The 21,097-nt window shown below is 38.6% G+C and overlaps 1 protein-coding gene across 2 annotated transcripts; it reads right to left on the minus strand.

Annotated features, from left to right (window-relative positions):
* Positions 1 to 69: 69 nt before the first annotated feature.
* PEX16 (peroxisomal biogenesis factor 16) lies at positions 70 to 21,061 on the minus strand. 2 transcript variants are annotated; one of them, XM_058161727.1, is made up of 11 exons: positions 20,867 to 21,061; positions 18,912 to 18,947; positions 16,074 to 16,150; positions 13,219 to 13,352; positions 12,677 to 12,777; positions 9,814 to 9,894; positions 9,515 to 9,667; positions 7,899 to 7,971; positions 7,156 to 7,275; positions 6,112 to 6,176; positions 70 to 497 (listed from the first exon to the last, which is right to left on the minus strand). In XM_058161727.1, exons 1-11 carry the CDS (start codon positions 21,000 to 21,002, stop codon positions 439 to 441), a joined length of 1,035 nt encoding a protein of 344 aa, XP_058017710.1. In that variant the 5' UTR covers positions 21,003 to 21,061; the 3' UTR covers positions 70 to 438. The 2 variants fall into 2 exon arrangements, with proteins under 2 accessions (XP_058017710.1, XP_058017711.1); XM_058161728.1 differs by lacking the exon at positions 20,867 to 21,061 and adding an exon at positions 20,586 to 20,715.
* Positions 21,062 to 21,097: the final 36 nt, after the last annotated feature.

Consider the following 21,097-nt stretch of genomic DNA (forward strand, 5'->3'; position numbering starts at 1 on the left):
CCATCGGTTTACTTCCTGCAGATTCATGTCTGAACATTCAAGAGACCAGACCAATTAGCCCAAAGGCACTGCAGTCCCTTGGCTTTATTCATCCACAACTGTACAAAATGCTTACAAAAAAAGAGTTCTGCACCCCTCCCAACCCAGAGGCCCATGCTTTGAAACCAGTTATTACCAAATAGGAAGGAAACAGCATACACATTTTAAGCCGTCTTTGTAGTACTTTCAGGAAGGCATTTGTTTAAAAAAAGTCAGGAAAAGCCTTATTCTTCTTTCTCAAACCATTAATACAAGTCATAGAGAGATGTGCTGCTGCCCTTCCCCCCTCCCCACCCACCCCAAGTCTCATGATTGTTTTCCTCTGTATAAAGTCATTCTGTCAGCACAAGCTTTCAGCTCAAATCTTCTCTGGTTGCAGTAGTTCAAGCTGAAGCCAGATCAGCCCCAATTATAGAAATAAATTTTCTGCCAGGCTGGCAAGTAATCCATCAAAGGTCCTGAAATTGAAGGGGGGGGGGGGAAGAGGGGGAAGAGATTTTTAAAGCAGCAAGTTGCTAACTGGATTTCCAAAATTTGCTGTTCATGATACCCTTCCCTCCCAAGAGCCTTTAAATTATCCTGTAGAGGAAAAAGTCACCTGAGGATTTGTTTAGGCAAGAACCTTGACAACAGAAAAAAGAGGGCAAACTGAAATGAGTTAACCAAGTACTAAATACATAAGGACACTTCTTATACCCCTAAACTAAATTAACCTACACAGCAGGCTAGCAGGTGATGTGATAGGAATGTCAAGGAAGTCATAAATACTTACCACAGTTTCTAGGTTCCTGTTACCCAACCTAATTTTTTGAGAAAAGTAGTAACTTTACAGGAGGGAACCCTGAATGTTATGCACTGATCTTATTCATGTAATAATCTGCATTTCTAGATATTGCCTAGAAATTTCCAGATGCTGGATCCAAAACATTTGGCCCTCTTGACTGCAGATATGTTAACATGATAATGGTAGGGAAGGTTTTGCAGATAGCAGGCATCCTCCACTAAGCAAGCCTGATAAAACAAGTCCAAAGTCTCGCTGTCAAAAATAACTGAGGAATTAATTAGAGATTCTGGGGAGACATTTCAAATTCCTTAGTGACAACATCAAACTCACTCAACATTTCCAACTTTGCCTCGGGGTGAAATCTACTTATCTTCCCTATCGGTTTGGAAGACCTGCGAATGCGCAAAACCTGCAGATGCGCAGAAGGTAAAAAATACATTACTTCCCGGTTGGTGGAGCAAAGCTCTACCATTGCTACCAGATCGCCAAACCACCGTGATCCAGTCTGAACTGGGAGCATTTCACCCCTGCTTTGCCTTCATCTATAGGCATTTTGTTCTGACCTAGGCTTCCTGAGTTATTAAAACACACGAGTAGTCCCAAAACCCGCTTTTATTGCAACAGCTGTGAAATCTGTTCATTCACAGATGAGTCACAATTAGTTATAATCATTCGGGAGCAGTCCTTCGGGATAATCACCATCTTTATCTCCCTTGACACACTGCCAAAGACCTAATTGGCAAAACCGCACAGAGTCAGAATCAAAAAAAGCTTCAGGCTTTAAGGTGAACCGAATGAGCAAATGTTGCTTCCTGCAAAGGCCCATGTGTCTTTGCTCCTCTTTTAAGTCTTATGGGAGGGGTCAATCATCTCCCAGCCCTACTCCCAAGTCGTCCCTTTCATTTTAGCTGTTATTGCCTTCTGGCAGCTCTGCTCATGCGCGTACTGGGAACAGGCTCCCCCTGTTCCTCTGCCTTGCTGAGATCCGACTCTGGAGGCTCTGGAGGCATGTACCTCCTTAGATGGCCCTTCCTCTGCCTCCGACGCAGAGCCCTCGTCTGAGCCTTTCCCAGACTCCAGGACTCCAGGTCCTTCCCAGCCTCCTCACTGTCCGACTCTGCTGCCAGCTCCACGGGCTGCTGGCGGATCACAACACATTTCAATTTTCCCTCATGTAGGTTCTTCAGACAAGCATACAGAGGAGATGGGACTCCATCCTCATGATTTCCTTCACCGATGAAAGCTATCTTTGGGGAGGGGGTGAGGCCAGCATCGTGGCGAGACAAGTTCCTCCACTCCTGGAGGAACTGTTGACATCTCAGCTGTTTGGGGGTCTTCACTGACCTAAGCCGACTTGTAGGGTTGGCGAACAAGAGAGGCACGGACAGACTAACACAGGGATTCCGCAAAGTCCCGGGTTAGTCGGATATAGCCTCTCACACCGAACGACTGAGAAAACAGCCATACTGTGCCGCTAAGAAGCTGGGGTGGCCGCAACTGGAGTGAGGAGCTAAAGACAAAGTGCATCATCTGGGTGAGAAATTGGCTCCTTATACTAAAATTTCTTTTCATACCTGCTTGGAATAAATAGAAAGTGAAAAAGTGAAACGGAGCAAGGAGGGGAGGGAAAGCGGGTCTATGACAGCTCTCCACTTCTGGTTAGAGCGGTGAGGAAAGCAAGTAAATCTAAAAAAAGAATGAATTACAGAATGAACTGAAAGAAAAGATTTGATTTGAAAACAAGAGAAGATAAGAGGGGGGGGGGTATGGACAAATGAATTTAAATGAATTGAAACTGAATGGAGTATTTTGAAAACTAACTTTTTCCATTTTTGCTAACTGAAACTAAAACTGCAGCGCCATCTGGTGGCATAAGAGAAAAGTCTTTAAATTGAAAAAAAAAAGGCTGACCTTGACAGTGTTAGCTAGATTGATAAAAAATAGATGTTATAGAAAAAGAGAGACTTTGGGAGTGATGTTTTTAATGCAAGATAAGTAGTGAACCTTTTGAAAGATTGAAACAAACTTTTTGGATTTCTATTTTACATTTTTTTTCTTTACTTTCCAACTTTCTTGTGTATACACTATTTTTGAAGTACTTTTTGGAACTTTTAATTTGACTTTATTGTTTACCATATATTGGTGGGAATAGAAGACTTTTGGACCTGGGATTTTTTGTTTCTCTCTTTTTTGTTTGCTTTTTTTCCCTCTGGGGTTGGTTTTTTTTTTTTTTGCGACTTCAGAAAGAGGCATTTTGACTGGGTTTCACTACAGAGAAGTCGGATTAAGGCAAGAGCCTGAAGGAGGATAATTGATTTTTAAAAACTTTTTTCCCTTTTTCTTTTTAAATAAATGCTCTTTATTTATTTTTATTTTCTCTTCTTTTTGAGGTGGTTGTGGTGGTCTTATTTTTATCTATATTTTTTCTAACTCACCCAATGGGAGTGATAAGAATTTTGAATGTACAATTGAGTTAGACAAATGGCAGCAAATATGGGAAGGAAATTATAAATGAACCATGTCCACAGCATATAAAGAAAACCAATACAAAATGTTCTATAAACGGCACATAGCACCTGAAAAATTGGCAAAAACGTTCAAAGATAAATCAGCTAAATACTGGAAATGCCATCAGATACCAGGATCATATTATCATATGTGGTGGACATGTCCAGAAGCGAGGAACTACTGGATTAAAATTAGAACATGGCTAGAGGAAATGATACAACGATGTATTGATTTTGGGGAGGCGTGGCCAGCGTCGCAACAAGACAGACGCGAACCCCGGGAGCTCCGGGGGAACGCCAAAAATCCCATCATTATGGGGGTCCGTAATGGACCATAGCTGTCCTGCAGGGACAGCGAAGAAAGAAGGAACCATCAGAGCGAACAGGGAAGCTGCTGCAGCACTGGCCTTTTTGCCTTCGACCCAGCAATGAGGACCGCAGCCATTACAAGCTGCCAAAGTCGGGACAGTCACATAAGATTGTGCAGGAGGTTGAAGCGGTGAATTGGACAAAATATTGAAGCCAGGTAAGTGAACAGCAACTCACGGTGAGGCATCTTAAAATTGATATTTGCAACAAACTTTTAAAACCTTGGAATAGTGGCTAAAATGACAAAGACTGTTAATTCAATTGAATAAAAGAAACAGAAACAAAGACCTGAAAAAAATTTGGCTTTTGAAATTGAAGTCTAGAGCCTTCAAATAAAAAGAAAAAAATAGAACTTCTAATTATAGGTGGAATCTGGACAATCTGGAAGTTTTTAACAATTGATTAAAGATTATAAATAAGACAAAAAGGGAAAAAATTGAGGATTTAAAATTGGACCTTGATGGAATATCTCCGACTTCCTCAACCCTCTATGGATTTGAACTAAGCAAAATATTAAATTGAAGTTATGGATTTTAAATGGGATAAATTGGAAAAGGGAAAAAAACAAGTTGAAACAAAATAAGGCGCGGCTCTAAGTAAAGGAAACAAAATGGATACTTTTGTTAATTGTGGATTGAATCTGTGGACTATAAAGTGACACCTAAAGGCAGAAGAGCACTTGGTCATTGTTGAAAACCTTTTCTGACTGATAAGAATGGTGACAATTTTAAGGGAGTCTCTATCAACAACTGTCTGACCTTAACAAGAACAAGAGTTACAACTTCAAAGAAGGAAACAGAGAACAACTGAAAACAAGAGAAACACTCAAAGGATTTTTAAGCAAGAAATACAAGAAACAACTATAAGACTGGACGAAAAATAATGATTTAGCAAAAACTAGAGCTGTTTTTTGCAGTGACAGTGAATAAAAAATTTATGATGTTAAAATATAAACTTAAAGAATTATACAGAGGCTATCAGAGAGATATAAAGATGGGGAGAAGAGGGAAAAAGGAGAACTAATAGAAATATAGGATAAGCTAAGAAAGCATGGAATTTTAAGCGAAAACAATCAAAACAAAACAGTTTAAGAATAAAACTTCTAAGAGATGAGAATATATAAGTATAAGCATGAAATCTTTTGAAATAAGAGAAATGTTTGCTCCTTTTTACTTTAGCTTTTATAAGATTAAGAATAACAATTTTAAAATCTTCATTGATAAATAAATGATTGATACTGAAGTTATGGAAATGGGCAGAATTTACTGAAATATAAGATATATTGTTTTAAAGCAAGGAACTTTAAAGAAAAACAAGGGAATTAATATAGATTAAGATTGAAATATTAAACAGAGGATAATTAAATATAGATTTTTTGGATATTAAAAAGATGAGAATTAAATACATAAGAGATTATTTGAAATAATGAATATTAGCTGGTATTATTTTGTCTTTTTTCTTTGTTTTTGTTTTTCTTTTGATAAAATTAAGAATAATAATTTTTTTTAAAAATGTTTATGGAAAAGTAATGGAATTATGGATATTGATGATATAAGGATTGAAAAGAAAGAAATTTGTAAATGGGAATATAGGGTTTTAATATAGATGGTTGAGATAAAGGGGGTCAAAAAAGGAGTGGGACTAGACTTATCAAAGGGTTAAATTCAGGACAGAGGGTTAGATTGAATTTTACATTAGAGATATGCAAATAGTGAAATTAAAAAAGGGAAAGGGAAATATATCTGATAAAGTATGAAAGAGGGTGGTGGAAAATTGAATTGGGTTTGACTATGTACCTGACTGAAACTTTGTTCAAAAAGTATACTGTATGTGGTTTTGAAAAAAAAAAAAAACTTTTTCCAAAAAAAGCCCCCAACGTATTGATTTAAAACCTGAATTGGGTATCTTACCAGAGAAATATAGTAGAGAATACTTATTTGATTATACATATTGTAACTTCAGTGAGAAGTGTATTTGCGCAAAATTGAAAAGCAGAGAAAACCCCTTTAGCCGGAGAAGTAATTAAGAAAATATTGGAATGTGCAGAAATGAATAGATTAACATTGGTAATTAAAGAAAAGGAAGAATCAGAGTATTTTAAAGTATGGGGACAATTATATCAATGGTTAGAAAAGATATATATAAATATAGATAATTGGTGAATTAATATAAGCATAAGAAATTTGGGAAGAATGATGTAATAATCTAAATGAAAATATAAAGGTATGATAGAAATATAATATGAAAATGGAGGAGGGAGTAGAAGACACAAAATATGTACTCAGATGAAACACTGAATGATTAAGGATATATTGTTTGTTTGCATGTTTGTTTAAAAAAAATAAAAAAACTTTTTTAAAAAAAAGAAAGCCATCTTTGGGAAAAAAACAAAACTGGCAGGCTTCTACTTACGAGTCACTAGACCGACGCCAGGGACATAATCTGCCAACAAGCGCAGAAGAAAGAGAATCCTGCCCCTACAAAGGCATATGGGAAAAAAGAGAAGGAAAAGAGGTTAATGACTTCTTTCCCAACAACAAATGCTTTCTTGAACTACAGCAAGGTCAGAGACTTCAGAAGCCTCTACATTTCTGCCTTAGTCAGAGGTTCTCAAATCATGGCTTTCTAAACTAATAAATGCTTGTGCAAGACTCCAATGAAGTATAATGGTGCTAATAATAACAGCATTATTATTAGCTGCTAGTAGCTCAAGCCATAGTGACTCCAGGAATAGATCTTAGGAAGGCCTTCTATGCTCTAAAGACAAATCTGGGGACTCTGCAATTAACAAAGGGACTTTCTGAAGCAGAGATGGATACTGGTTTTGCCTTGAGACAAAAACAGATGTGTTGGCTTTGAGAGACTCTAAGCTGCCTAAAAAGCCACTTTTATGGTCAGCAGCAAGGAAGAATTTTGGGAGGCTAGTGTTGAGGAAAGAACTGAAGTGCCAAGGAATAGGGAGGATGGAGCATCTCTTGGTGCATTGGACCATCTGATGAGATACAGATGGATGCTCCTTGTACCTTGAATCCTCATGCTGGCAATGGCAGAGGAAGCAGCTGGGTGAGTACAAAGGCTGCCCAAAATGGGGAGCTTGGAGCCAAATCCTGAGAAGGTCTCCAAGGATGACCTCATTCCTTTTCTCGTCTCCAGAGAATAGATATAGTGCTCCTTTCTTAACTAGCTTCTAATGCTTCTGGCCATCCAAAAATGTATGATCTCAATTTGGCTTAGGCAGAAATTGTGGTCCTCTATATTTACTTACACAGGTAGTCTAGAGCAGGGGTCTCCAACCTTGGCAACTTTAAGACTTGTGGACTTCAACTCCCAGAATTCCTCACCCAGCAAAGGTGGCTGAGGAATTCTGAGAGTTGAAGTCCACGAGTCTTAAAGTTGCCAAGGTTGGAGACTCCTGGTCTAGAGGACATTTGTTTCTGCAGAAGCTGGCAGACTTACTCAGAGTATCTGTCATAGAAGGGAGATCTTAATAGGTAATATAGTAGCAGGATAGTCCGCCGTTTCAGCTCCATTCGTTCACGTTTGTTGAGATCTTTCTTATCACTCAGTAAACTCAAGCTGTGGGGGGAAAAATGAGATTTAAAGGTATTGTATAGAATTATGAGCACCCTCACAATCATATTGCCATTAGTCTCAGTTTTTTAAAGAAAAGAGACCCTTCCTTTCATTCTCAGGTAACAGATTCAGAGCAACAAGGCCATAACCTTGCTGTTTGATTCAAAACATTCCTTTTAATTTTGCATTTGCCATTTGTAGATTTCAAGGATAGGTTTTAACAATAAAAGTTTTAGAACTACAAATTAAGACAGTTTCCATCTTCTCAAAAATATAAAAAGCAACTACTACTACAAAAAAAGAAAAAGCTGCATTTAGTTTTCACCCTGTCTGCATTTAGTAAACAGCTAAACAGCATGCCCTTCATCAAAGTTTTAATTATTAAGTTTAAAATTTAGTTTTAAAAATGTTTATCTCCGTATTTTGTTTAGCTACCTTGTGTACTGGCTTGAAAAGAAGAGCAGGATTTAAACTGAACAAACAAGAGTTCTCCAGTCACTCAAGGAAGGGCAGAATCTCCTCTCTCAGCTGGGATCAAAGGTATCATTAAGTGGAAATTAAAATTTATGACATAAGAAGAGGTAAAAATAGAACTTAAACTAAGATGGCTTTTTTCCCAGACTGACCTTGCAACATCCAAGATGCCTGATAGAAGCCAGGGTTTCCAAGATTTTTGTCCCCACACAGCTAAACTCAATACTTCAAACAAACATTAAGGAACAAAGAAACAAGAGGCAATGGAACGCTCACAGACAATCTCAAATCCAGGCAGGCTAAATTATAACAGGAGTTATAAATGCTAGATAAAGCTTCAGAAGAAATTGAGGCGTACAGATCAGACAAAAATCAATAGAGAGGTACTGTGGAATAGAAAAAAAAAATACTGAAAAAGTCAAATTCCCTTTTGTTGCTCCGTCCCTCAACAACTATTTTCAATTTCTTCCCTTTAAAAATTAAGAGGCACTGGGAAAAAAAAAATCCCATGAAATATTTTGCTCTTCTGAATGATATTTTTTGAAAGTACTGCTCATTCAAATTGGATGAGAAGTATTTCACTGTAGTTACTTAAGACATCTTCAAGATTACTCCTAAGCAAATTTTCTCCTGAGTGAAGAATATCTTCATGCTGTCCCTCTCCACTGCAGTGGTCAGATATGCAATGCTGCCAAGCTTTGCTGCACAGCAGCACATTGTCACTGCACAGACAATGGCTTCTGTGCCTTGGTCTAGCAATTTAACTTCTATTATAGCTGGAAATCCTGTTAAAAATATGGGATGTATTCCCAACAAAAATTGGACAAGAGCTCAGTCTTCCTGCTTATTTCCCTCACCTGCTCACTGAAGAGAGTAAGTACCAGATGTGGGTTTCAGCAGGTTCTGGAGAACCGGTAGCGGAAATTTTGAGTAGTTCGGAGAATCAGTAGTAAAAATTCTGACTGGCCCTCATCTATTCTCTGCCTCCCAAGTCCCAGCTGATTGGGAGGAAATGGGGATTTTGCAGTATCCTTCCCGTCATGCCCACCAAGCTACACCCACCAAGCCACACCCACAGAACCGGTAGTAAAAAAATTTGAAACCCACCACTGGTACATACAATAAAGAATAAGCTGCAAGGATCATCCTGGTATTGCCTTAAATTTGGTGGCAAGCAAAACACCCAACCTCAAGGCATTGATGGGTTCAATGTTTTTCAAGAACTTAGAGAGTGTATCTAAAATTCAAACATACCACTGACTTGTAGTACTATAATATGTCTGTATATTTCTTTTATAACAAACACCCCCAGTTTCTATTGCCTTGTTTGGGTTTTTCTCAATTTTCCAGAACTCAAGATATAAAGATACATGTTCTTTGCTAGCACTGGATGCAGAAGCTGTTATATTTTGGGCGATATTCTTAATTTTGTTTCTAGGTGATTAACATAAGTGACTTGTGTTGATGTGGGAGACAGCTCCACCAAAGAGAATGGATTTTATTTCTCAATGACCATATACTGTACAAGACCTTTCTATGTGGTCTATCTTAAAATATGGTTTGGAAATGTCTAAAATCAATACAACCATTTTATTCCTCACTGTTTCACCATGTATGGTAGTATCTCTAATGGTGACTGAGCCAAAATCTAGAGCCTGCTTGGAAAAAAGCACCCTTCTGAACTAGGACAATTTATACTAAGGCTGTAGCTCTCTCTAGTGGCACACAGAACAGACTACAAGAATCACTGAAAGTCAAAATAGGATACAGTGCATCAATGGACGGGTAACAAAGATAGACTCAGCAAGTGTCTCCTGGGTGCCCAAAGGTGTTGATAGTTGGTTGCTCTCCATTGCTCTTTGGTTCTGCTTTTCCTCACGTTGCTGAGGCTCACCCCAATGTCTAGAGCGCAGGGAAGGGGCTGAAATTAAGACAAAAGTATGGCCATGCATGGATATTTATCAGCAATCAGCAAGATGTTTGGCCAGAAAAAGTCATATACGGCCAATAGTTTACCTAGCCTCCCAAAAAGTTACATCAGAAAAAGCAAGCTAGAATGATACTTACTGCTTTCGAGAGACCTCACTACACGACTACATCGCTTCCCCACGAAGATCTGCTCTTTTCCTACTAAGCTGGCTTCCAGGGCTGTCAAAAGATAGGTGTGTAAGGCCACAATCAAAGGAGGGTTCAATTCTCCCACGTGCACTGGGATAGCAATAGCAATAGCAATAGCACTTAGACTTACGTACCGCTTCACAAAGCTTTACAGCTGCCCTCTCTAAGCGGTTTGCAGAGTCAGCATTTTGCCCCCAACAATCTGGGTCCTCATTTTACCCACCTCGGAAGGGTGGAAGGCTGAGTCAACCTGGACCCTGGTGAGATTTGAACTGTCAAATTGCAGGCAGCCAGCAGGCAGCAGAAGTAGCCTACAGTACAGGCACTCCCCAGTCAAGAATAGGGATGGGGAGACTCGACATTCCAAATGGAATGGAAAACCCTGCAGGCCACTGAGGAGATCCAGGCAGATCCCCAGAAAATGCTGCTCAAACTTTCTAGTATGCCTTCTTTGAAAAATGAGGCTCCAGAGGTCCTCCTCATCTGTGCTGCAAAAAAAGAACTTCAGGGCAACTTCTCTATGAGCTTACCCTGAAGGTATACTATACGAATATGAACAATAAACACAAGTGATTTATTCAGAAATTGCCCATAACAATCCCCTTAGTCTTTTGATCTCATTTTTAGGCAGTGAGTCTTTTCTTCTCAATATGGGATAGCAAAGTAGAGCTGGAAGTTGCTTGACCATCTACAAAGGAGTCTGTGAGCATGCAGCTACACGTCCTTTTTGGGAGCACTGTGATTCAGTTCCTTGGTCAGATCAGACTTATTTTAACAGAACTGCACTAATGATATTTTTGTTCAGTAGTGATCTCATCATAAGCCCCTTTATTTTTTTGTAAACTTTCCCCAAATCATAGAAAAGGAAGTGCAAGACCTATTTCACAGACAAAAGCCAGGAAAAGCTCCAGGCCTAGACAAGATAATCCCTTCTTGCTTAAAAGTCTGTGCTGACCAGTTGACCCCCATCGTCACCCGAATCTTCAATAAATCACTGGAGATGTGCTATGTTCCTTCTTGCTTCAAACACTGTACTATCATCCCAGTGCCAAAGAAACCCACCATCAAGGAACTGAATGATTACAGACCAGTTGCTCTAATATCTGTAGTCATGAAAACCTTTGAAAGGCTAGTGCTGTCCCACTTGAAAACAGTCACAGATCCACTGCTAGACCCCTTGTAATTTGCATATCGAGCAAATAGATCAACAGATGATGCTGTTAATATGGCTCTGCACTACATCTTGAATCTCCAAAGACCTACACAAGGGTCCTCTTTGTAGACTTAATTCAGCATTCAGTACCATCATTCCAGACACTCTTCTAACTAAGCTAAACCAGCTACAGGTACCTGAACAGACTTGTAAGTGGAACATAAACTTCCTAACAAATAGGAAGCAGCAGATGAAGCTAAGCAGAATCACAACAGATACTGTACAATTAGCACAGGTATGAACAACTAGCCTCATGGTGACACCAGAACAATCTGGAACTGAACACACTCAAAACCAAAGAAATGTTTAGGAGAAACCCTTCCATACTTCTACTTCTTACAATACTAGAAAACACAGAATCAACAGTAGAGACCTTCAAAGTTCTAGGGTCTACCATATCACAGGATCTAAAATGGACACCCAACATCAAAAACGTCATCAAAAAAGCACAACGAAGAATGTTCTTTCTGTGCCAACTTAGAAAGCTCAAACTGTCTAAGGAGCTGCTGATCCAGTTCTACAAAGGAATTATTAAGTCTGTCATCTGCGGCTCTATAACTCTCTGGTTTGGTTCTGCAACCCAACAAGACAGACACAGACTTCAGAGGATAATTAGAACTGCAGAAAAAACAATTGCTACCAACCTGCCTTCCATTGAGGACCTGTATACTACACGAGTCAAAAAGAGGGTTGTGAAAATATTTACAGACCCCCCATATCCTGGACATAAACTGTTTCAACTCCTACCCTCAAAACAACGCCATAGAGCACTGCACACCAGAACAACTAGACACAAGAACAGTTTTTTCCCGAACGCCATCACTCTGCTAAACAAGTAATTCCCTCAACACTGTCATGAATTAGTTACTAAGTCTGCACTACTATTAATCTTGTCATCGTTCCTATCACCAATCTCTTTCCACTTATGATTGTAACCTTGTTGCTAGTATTCTTACAATTTACATTAACTGTTTCCTAATATGATTTGATTGCTTATTTGTACCCTATGACTATCATTAAGTGTTGTATCTTATGATTCTTGACGAATGTATCTTTTTTTATGTACACTGAGAGCGTATGCACCAAGACAAATTCCTTGTGTGTCCAATCACACTTGGCCAATAAAATTCTATTCTATTCTATTCTATTCTATTCTATTCTATTCTATTCTATTCTATTCTATTCTAATTCTAATTCTAATTCTAATTCTAATTCTAAATGAAAAAATACATGATTGTAAAAATGTGGACTAATCATCGTAACTATGATGATCTCTTTAATAGCTATGTCCCTGCATGCGCATTTATATGTGCGCATGCAGGGACGTAGCTATTAAAGAGATCATCATGGTTCTGATGATTAGTCCACATTTTTGCAATCATGTATTTTTCCATTTATTTATTTCAGGCCTGAGCTCAGCATTAGTGGAAATGAATATTTAATATAGAGTAATACAAAAAACCCACAAAATATTTTTGCTGCTATTATCCAAGTACGGGTTATTTGGAAGACTGGAGAACACAACAATAATTCAACAGCATCCAGGATGTCCTCCGTTCCCCTTGATTATGCTGATTAACTAAATTGGTTTTGACTCACCTTTCTGATACAATGATAGTCTCCTGTCTAGTGGTACAATGGGAGGAGAGGTCTGGATGCCAGCTTTATACCAGAGCAAGAGCAGGAGGCGCAAAATGGCTCTGTGGGTCAGAGAAAGTCATGGTTATAAGCAACAAAAGGCACACAATTTCACAATCAAGATGCTAAAGGAGCACAGTAAGTGTTGGCAGACACTCCCAACAACTTGACTTTGTGATCATTCTTGGAAATGTTTTGGGCTAGTGAAAATTAGGAGGCTTATATAAAATCATAAATCACTTATCACACAGAAATATTGCATATTATTTTGGATACAAATAAACACCAAGTAGCTTTGACAAGAGCCCAAAGTTATTCTGAATTTATTCTAAAAACCATGTGGTTTATCTATGCATGCCACACAATCACTCTAACTTTGCGTGAGCTATAGACACTTAGGATCTACCAGTAAAAAGGCCCTATTTCTTTTGTTTGCCAATCAAATGCATTTTGATAAAGTGCCAAACAACCCTGGATTCCCCATCTCTATGTTCAACACTTACTTGGTTAACTGGATAAGGACAATAGTGGCCCACCGGCCATTCTCACCCCACACCTTGGCAGCTCCCATCTCGCCAAAGACCTCCAGGCATTCGAGAACACTGAGCCATGTTAGCAATTTCTGCTGGGAAAATGGCTATACAAGAAAAGGCAAACAAACCTGTGAGATGACTCAGTATGATTAGCTTTAATGTACAGTAAAACTCTGGTTTTTCTTTTAAGTCTCAATACTTTAAACACTGGATACACCAGCTTTCTGCATCTATAAATCCACTGATCACTAGAGTCAATAGATATAGAGATGGTTAGCAGATGGACTCTGTCCCAAATGTGCTTTTTCAAGAGGCAACTAGACTGTCTGGTTTTTCTCTGAATAGGTTTCACTTCTCATCCAAGAAGCTTCTTCAGCTCTGACTGGATGGTGGGAATGGAAGGATTCCAGTCAGAGTTGAAGAAGCTTCTTGGATGAGAAGTGAAATATCTTCAAAGAAAAACCAGAAAGTCCAGTTGCCTCTTGAAAAAGCACATTTGGAACAACCATGACCTGGATGACTGATAATCTCAATAGATAGATAGACTCTGCTTTTCTATGCCCTTTCCTTGGTCTGAGTTACTTCTATATCTCTATGTAACCTATTGTCTCCTATTGGTTAGACTGATATTCTCAGGCTCTCATCTCTTCTATTGTATTTTTTCCTTTCCTCTGACCTGTGTAGCTGCTCTTTTTTCATAATGGAGGAAAGCAGACAATACCCATTACTTGCAGACAGACATAAGTACCTATCATAATGCTGATTTCTTAATAAAGCTTTCTTTCATGCAAGCATCAGACCTGGTAATTCTTAGAAAAGTTAGTCTCTTTCCTTGTACCTCTCCACGCATTCTTTCTACTGTGCAGAGGCAACTGTCATGAAGAATGAGGGGTGCAATGTGTCCAGCACTTCCATACAAAAGCAATCGGGTGATCTGCTGGGGATGCTTGTGGGTCTTTCAACTTTAACTATTTGTGCCACTGGCCAGCATCAGAGACCCGCATGCCAGAGTTTTGTTGCAGGGACATGCGAGAGGCTCTTAAAGGGAAAGGTCATATTTAGGAAGCAGTATCTCTGCACTTTGCATATCCCTCTGTCCCCCACCAGCCCATCTGCTGCTTAATATTGTGCATTATTACTGTCGGTGGCCTGAATGAGGAAGACAGCAATGTTGGGGGTCTAGTGAAAGGAGGAAAAAAAGAACCTTTTATCCAGCAAGCAAAGAAAGGGAGTTTCACTGCTTCCTCATTGCCATTTGAATCCAAGTACTCAGATCCCTAATAAAGGACAATATCTGCAGCCGAGGATTGAACTGTAGAATCCTGGCTGCTCTCCAAGCTTTTTATTTTTAAAGACATTCTTCACCCATCTAGTAATATCTTCAGTGCATCTACTTGGGCAACGAAACATCTGCAAGGAAACAACCAAGCTCGGACAGCACCAAGGACTCCATTCAGATCACATCTTCTCTCATTAATCTAAATTAGGCCTGCACAACACTCCAAAGACATTGCTAAACAGGTATAGGTAGTCACTGACTTGCAACCATTCAGTGACTGTTTGAAGTTACAATGGCACTGGAAGAAGTGACTTATGACCGTTTTTCACACTTATGACTGGTGCAGCATCCCCATGGTCATTTGATCAAAATCTGGCCATTTGGCATCTATTTATGAGGGTTGCAGTGTCCTGGGATCACATGATCACCTTTTGCAACCCTCTGACAAACGAAGTCAATGGGGAAGATGGAGTCACTTAACCACGTTACTAACTTAACAATGGCAGGGATTCACTTAACAACCGTAGCAAGAAAGGTTGTAAAATGACGCAAAATTCACTTAACTGTCTCGCTTAGCAAAGGAAATTTTAGGCTCAATAGAATAGAATAGAATAGAATAGAATAGAATAGAATAGAATTTTTTATTGGCCAAGTGTGATTGGACACACAAGGAATTTGTCTTGGTGCATATGCTCTCAGTGTACATAAAAGAAAAGATACGTTCATCAAGGTACAACATTTACAACACAATTGATGGTCAATATATCAATATAAATCATAAGGATTGCCAGCAACAAAGTTATAGTCATACAGTCATAAGTGGAAAGAGATTGGTGATGGGAACTATGAGAAGATTAATAGTAGTGCAGATTCAGTAAATAGTTTGACAGTGTTGATGGAATTATTTGTTTAGCAGAGTGATGGCCTTCGGGAAAAAACTGTTCTTGTGTCTAGTTGTTCTGGTGTGCAGTGCTCTATAGCGTCGCCTTGAGGGCAGTAGTTGAAACAGCCTATGTCCAGGATGCGAGGGGTCTGCAAATATTTTCACGGCCCTCTTCTTGACTCGTGCGGTACACAGGTCCCCAATGGAAGGCAGGTTGGTAGCAATTATTTTTTTCTGCAGTTCTAATTATTCTCTGAAGTCTGTGTTCTTCCCGCTGGGTTGCAGAACCGAACCAGACAGTTATAGAGGGGCAAATGACAGACTCAACAATTCCTCTATAGAACGGAATCAGCAGCTCCCCGGGCAGTCCGAGCCCACTGAGTTTTGTGGTCATCAGATAAGGACTACCTGTATTCTTTATGCAATGGTTTTTAATTTAACAATATGGCCCTTTCCCCTCTATAAATTGGGCAGGGCTGCTCTAAACCTTCGAAGAGTTGACTGCTACTGTAATCTTCATCATCTGTCATGCTAAATGTTGCAAGCAAAAAAGTGAACAGCCCAAAATTAATTTAGGAAGAAGTTTCAGAGTCGAAGTATCAATAGAGGGAAAGGCAAGAGAAAGTTCATAATAACTTCCTTTGGCCTGCAAAACATTCTTACCACCGGGAGGGATTGCTGCAGCTCCTTTCGAAGAATCCAGTCATTGAGTAGGACCAGCAGACTGGAGGCAGAATACACTGAGAAAGGGAAGATGGAATTTGGGGAGGGGAGGAGGAAATGTAATTAAAAAGGAATAAAAATAAAAAGCTCCTTTTTTCCCCATTACAGACAGAAAAATAAAGAGATCGCTGATTTAAAAATACTTTTATTCTAAAACCCAAATTGTATTTAAATCAGTTATTATTACTACTTCTGAACTATGAGTCTAAGTCATATTTTGGCTTTCTTCCATAGGTTCCAAGCAAAGGAACAAACTACATTAATTCACAACTCCCTTTCAAAATGGCCATACTTTTGATAACATGTTCTGTGATGCAAAGGCATAAACATTTTTGAAATGGCATCTGGAGCTAAACTGCAATCTCAGCGAAAATCCTGATCCTGCAGGAATTTCAAGAAAGACTAAATATGTTATGGAACATATTTCCACCGGTTTGTAGGAATAACTAAAGAGCCATAGACTGTTTGTGTCCTTGGTCTTTCAAGTGTTAAATCTGCTAGCTGCTCACTTCTCTGCCTCTCTATATGAGAAGAATATTACATAGAATTGGGAGAAGGTCTTCTTGGCTGTGGCAACCTATTTATGGAACACTGTTCCTAGCCTGGGCCAAACAAGTGCAATATGGGTTTCATTACATTTGTTATAGCAATAGCGCTTAGACTTATATACCGCTTCATAGTGCTTTACAGCCCTCTCTAAGTGGTTTTACAGAGTCAGCATATTGCCCCCAACAATCTGGGTCCTCATTTTACCTCAGAAGGATGGAAGGCTGAGTCAAACTTGAGCCTGGTCAGATTCGATCTGCCAAATTGTAGGCAGCTGGCAGTCAGCAGAAGTAGCCTGCAGTGCTGCAGTCCAACTACTGTGCCACCACGGCCTATACTGTTATATTGGGTTTTTTATTGATTTCACCCAAGCTTCAGAACTATTAATATAGATCAGACATAAGAAGAAATAAAGAAATAAAAAAAGAAAAATCAATCATTCTGAAACAATAAAAATACTAACAGAAATTTTGAAGATAATTTAACAGTATTTGAATTGTTCATGATATTTGACAATAGTAATTTAATAGATATTTAAATAGTTTGAAATGTATCATGGACAACAAAATCCATAAAACACAGAATTTAGGTCAAGAGATACACATTGTTGGCTTATTCTAGGATATATGAAACAAAAACAACTAAGGACTGAGGGACACAGAGATCTTAAGAGTTTTTTCAGAGGACAAGAAATTCCTTCTTTAGGATGGAAAGCTAGTTTATGCCCTCAAGAAATATGAATGAACAGATTGTGCTATGCTAGATATTAGTGTGGCAAGGAATGAAACTAGTGTATTTTCATTATTTTGACAATACTTACAATTGTACAAGCATATGCATTTCTCGCCATGCCCATTATATTGAAAAAAGTCAATTATATCTTGAAATTGTTTATTTCTCAACTTTCTAGCTTATGTTCAAATATTGACTACATTCAAATGATTGCATCATGACAAATATGAAGCAAGCATAAGACACAACATTAAATTAGGGTTGCTCTATATGATTAAATCAAGAAATCTTGGTCTGTAATAACTGTAATTATAACTCTGGATCAGTTATTACAGTTTTTGAAAACTGAGATTAATGACTTCAGGACAAACCAGAACCTATATTTTGAAGGTGACTTTTAATACCGTAAGAGGCAAAATGAAAAATTATCTTTAATAGAAAAGCAACCAATTTGATCCCATCATAAAAGGAGAAAGGGGCTGAAGCTTATTAAACTGAGATATATTTTACCAAGTTGGCCAATAGTAAAGAATGGGGTCAGACAGTCCTCTTCTAGGAATGTTCATATAAATATGGATTTATATGGATTTATATGTAAGATTGCTCAAAAATAACATTTCCTGCAATTTTCTTTTAACCTTTTTTTTTTTAGTAACAATGTGAATTTCTTACAACACTGCTGAATTAAATATTTCATTAGACAGCTGACTAAAATTATCTGGACTTGGAAGCTAAGTAGGACTAGGCCTAGTTACTACTTGGATGAAAGACCTCCATGATAGATCAGCGTTATAAGCTAGACTAGGAAGTCAAAAAACATCCCAGTAGCAAAAAGGTCAAACCACTACGATACAACCAGACTACATTCATATAATTACCAGGGGTCAAACTTTACTCAAAGGAATTATTTTTTCAATCAATAGATAATTTATTTAAGAGCCTTCTCCAAGTTAGTACTCTTAAATGCATTAGAGTATAATATATATCAAATTTGATCAGTATACTCCGCAGTTACACAAATTGGGAATGATGGAGACCTAGTGTCATACAGAGAACTCCAACACTTCAAATTCTAATTGTGCTATCAAATCTTAGCACCGAAATAGCCAGATTTTGATAGCATGAGTTTTTGACAATAACAATGTTTTGGGGTGAACGTCAAAATTGGAAATGAAAGCATTCTGCCTCTCAGAAGCCTCCTGCTATCATTTCCACCTTAATATTTTTGTATGGAGGGAAATCAAAACTTGTGCTGCCGAAAGTTTAGCAATGTGATCTCAGGATACTGGAGATGCATGTCACCAATTTAGTTGCAAGCTAAAAACTGAGTTTTTTAAAGTCAAAATCTATATTCTACATTGAAACTTTTGGAAGTTATTTAATAACCCAGGATATGCAATAAGCATGTATCTTTTGCCCCCCAATGCAATCCCACATCGACTTCTGAGAGAACCCAATGATATTTTTACTATTTTAGAACCTCAAAGCAGTTCTACTTACCCAGTTCAGACAGCTCATGAGAGTCAGAAAATCGACCTGTAAAAATAAGTACAAATGAAACCTGAGCCATACCACTAAAGAACAGTCAATGCAAGAGTTTTGAGGGAATAGCTGTGTAGCAACAGTTACACAATGAAGCCAACGTTCTAGAGATTTATGTTTCCCACATCTATTATAAATTATATATATGCTTAATGAATTCAAAGTAGTATGACAGGTTCATCTACAATGGGAAACATATATTTTTATAGACTCCTAACAAATGTCTTGTCTGTGCTCCTGTCTGCCATAATATTTTTGAAGTGTAATCTAAAATTTTACACTGCACCTAACAAAGACCATATGGATCAATATAATCAGAAATTTGTTAAACAAATTTATATGGTTCCTCAACTCACATTTTTTCCAGTTTTACAACCCTTTAATCCCTTTATTCAGGGTGGAGTTGGGGCAACTGAATGGAGCAGCTTCTAACATTAAAATCACTAAAACCTCACCTCACAAATAGTTCAAAAGTAATTTTTCCTTGATGAGCAGTAACCAAAGAACTCATGGCATTTTTTTTCTTATTCAGATTTACTTCTATTCTAAACAAGGCGCCCTCTCCCTGTATGAAATTATGTATGATTTATTTCTTTCGTCCCTGTTTTGTTTTTATCCCACCATCAACACAGGTAGTGACTTCTCTATAGCAGCACCCTGACTTTGGAATTTAGTCTTCAAAAGGTTTTTAAAAGGTATCAGTTTTACATATCTACTATTAAATATGAACTGGTTACAATTCTTTAAGGTCTGAAAACCTTGCCGAATAGTTAAATAGGAAGAAAATTATTATGGGTAGAGAAGCAAACCAGAGTCACAATGCATACATTAATTTTACTTTCAGATTAAGGATATTATGTACAGTTCCAATTTCAAAATGACAATTTAGAGCTGGATTGTTAGCAACATAACTTTTGGCTCAATTGTGATGATAAGACAAGGACTATCAATAGACCAACAAATAGGCTGGGGGACTCTTGAGTCTCCAACGTGTTATCAGCAACCCCCAGTTCAGCATATTGATCTTACATTTGGGCACTCCCACCATTAATGTTAATCATAATAAAGACAAACTCCTTGTTCAAAAGCCACATGCTTCAAAATATTAGGTAATGGACAAATGAATGGGAATGATCTTGATTTCATAATCAATGATTAAGTGCTACTTAGATGGATTCGGCTTTGATCTCCTAGGACCCTTCATGGGAATGGAAAGAATTTAAACCTCAAGGCTGTGACCACAGTCATTAAGAGACCAGACTTGTCCAGCCAACACCAAGCACAATCTAAACAATTTCGAAAGAGGTTGCCAAGTTAGAGATTGAAACCTGCAGTTTCCACAGCACTGAGCTACAGAGATTTAATATATCCATAATAGCATAGGACAGAGTAGAATAGAATAGAGCTGGAAGGGTCCTTGGAGGTCTTCTAGTCCAGCCCCCTGCTCAAGCAGAACAACTGCAGTGATAAAGAACTACCTAAATTGAGATCAAGCTCTGCAAAGGAAAAGTAATTTTAAAAAACGGCCAAAGTCCTTCTCCAAAACACTATTTCAAATCCAAGGCCAACTGAAAGATTTAAGAGAAGAACGGCAGTACTATTTATTTTTCCCCTGTCGCCTGTGACTGTTACCTTTTTTCCTGTCAAACCTGCTGGGCATTTTTTAAAACCGCAGAAAGAAACCCAACAGGTAAAGCCTTCTCCAACATTGGAATTCCAGGGTTCAAAGGCTTCATCTGCCAGACGTCTGCCTATTATTACCGAGCTGTTAGAAATGCTAAGCCTGAATCCTATTTGGGATTCCAAGGAAACAAAACACAAGTTCAACAACCTTTTCGTACAAAAAAACCACCACCCTATAGATAGAGAAAGCTTTTCCCCGGGCATCTGCAATGGTGCTCGTCCCTTCCTACCTGGCAGCAAGTAAGAGAGGCCCCGCACGGTGCTCTCCAGCTGAGCAGTGGCCGCTGGATGCCGCTTCACGTAATCCTGATACCGGTAACACAAATGCCGCAGCCTCCCCACTAGACCCGGCGCCGATCCAGCCATGGCTGCCCAAAAAAGATCGACGTACGCCCATACACACAGAGAGAATGACACTCATTGCGCCTGCGCACACACTTCCGGTTTGTACTTTGCTGCCC

The sequence above is a fragment of the Ahaetulla prasina genome, chromosome 1, assembly GCF_028640845.1.
Source record: "Ahaetulla prasina isolate Xishuangbanna chromosome 1, ASM2864084v1, whole genome shotgun sequence".
Taxonomy (NCBI): domain Eukaryota; kingdom Metazoa; phylum Chordata; class Lepidosauria; order Squamata; family Colubridae; genus Ahaetulla; species Ahaetulla prasina.

Coding starts and splice junctions, on each gene's coding strand:
- PEX16 (XM_058161727.1), bottom strand. CDS start 21,002: ATGGCTGGATCGGCGCCGGGTCTAGTGGGGAGGCTGCGGCATTTGTGT. Junction 18,948..20,866: donor CCTCTCTTACTTGCTGCCAG/GTAGGAAGGGAC, acceptor TTATTTTTACAG/GTCGATTTTCTGACTCTCAT. Junction 13,353..16,073: donor TGCAGCAATCCCTCCCGGTG/GTAAGAATGTTT, acceptor TTTCTTGTATAG/CCATTTTCCCAGCAGAAATT.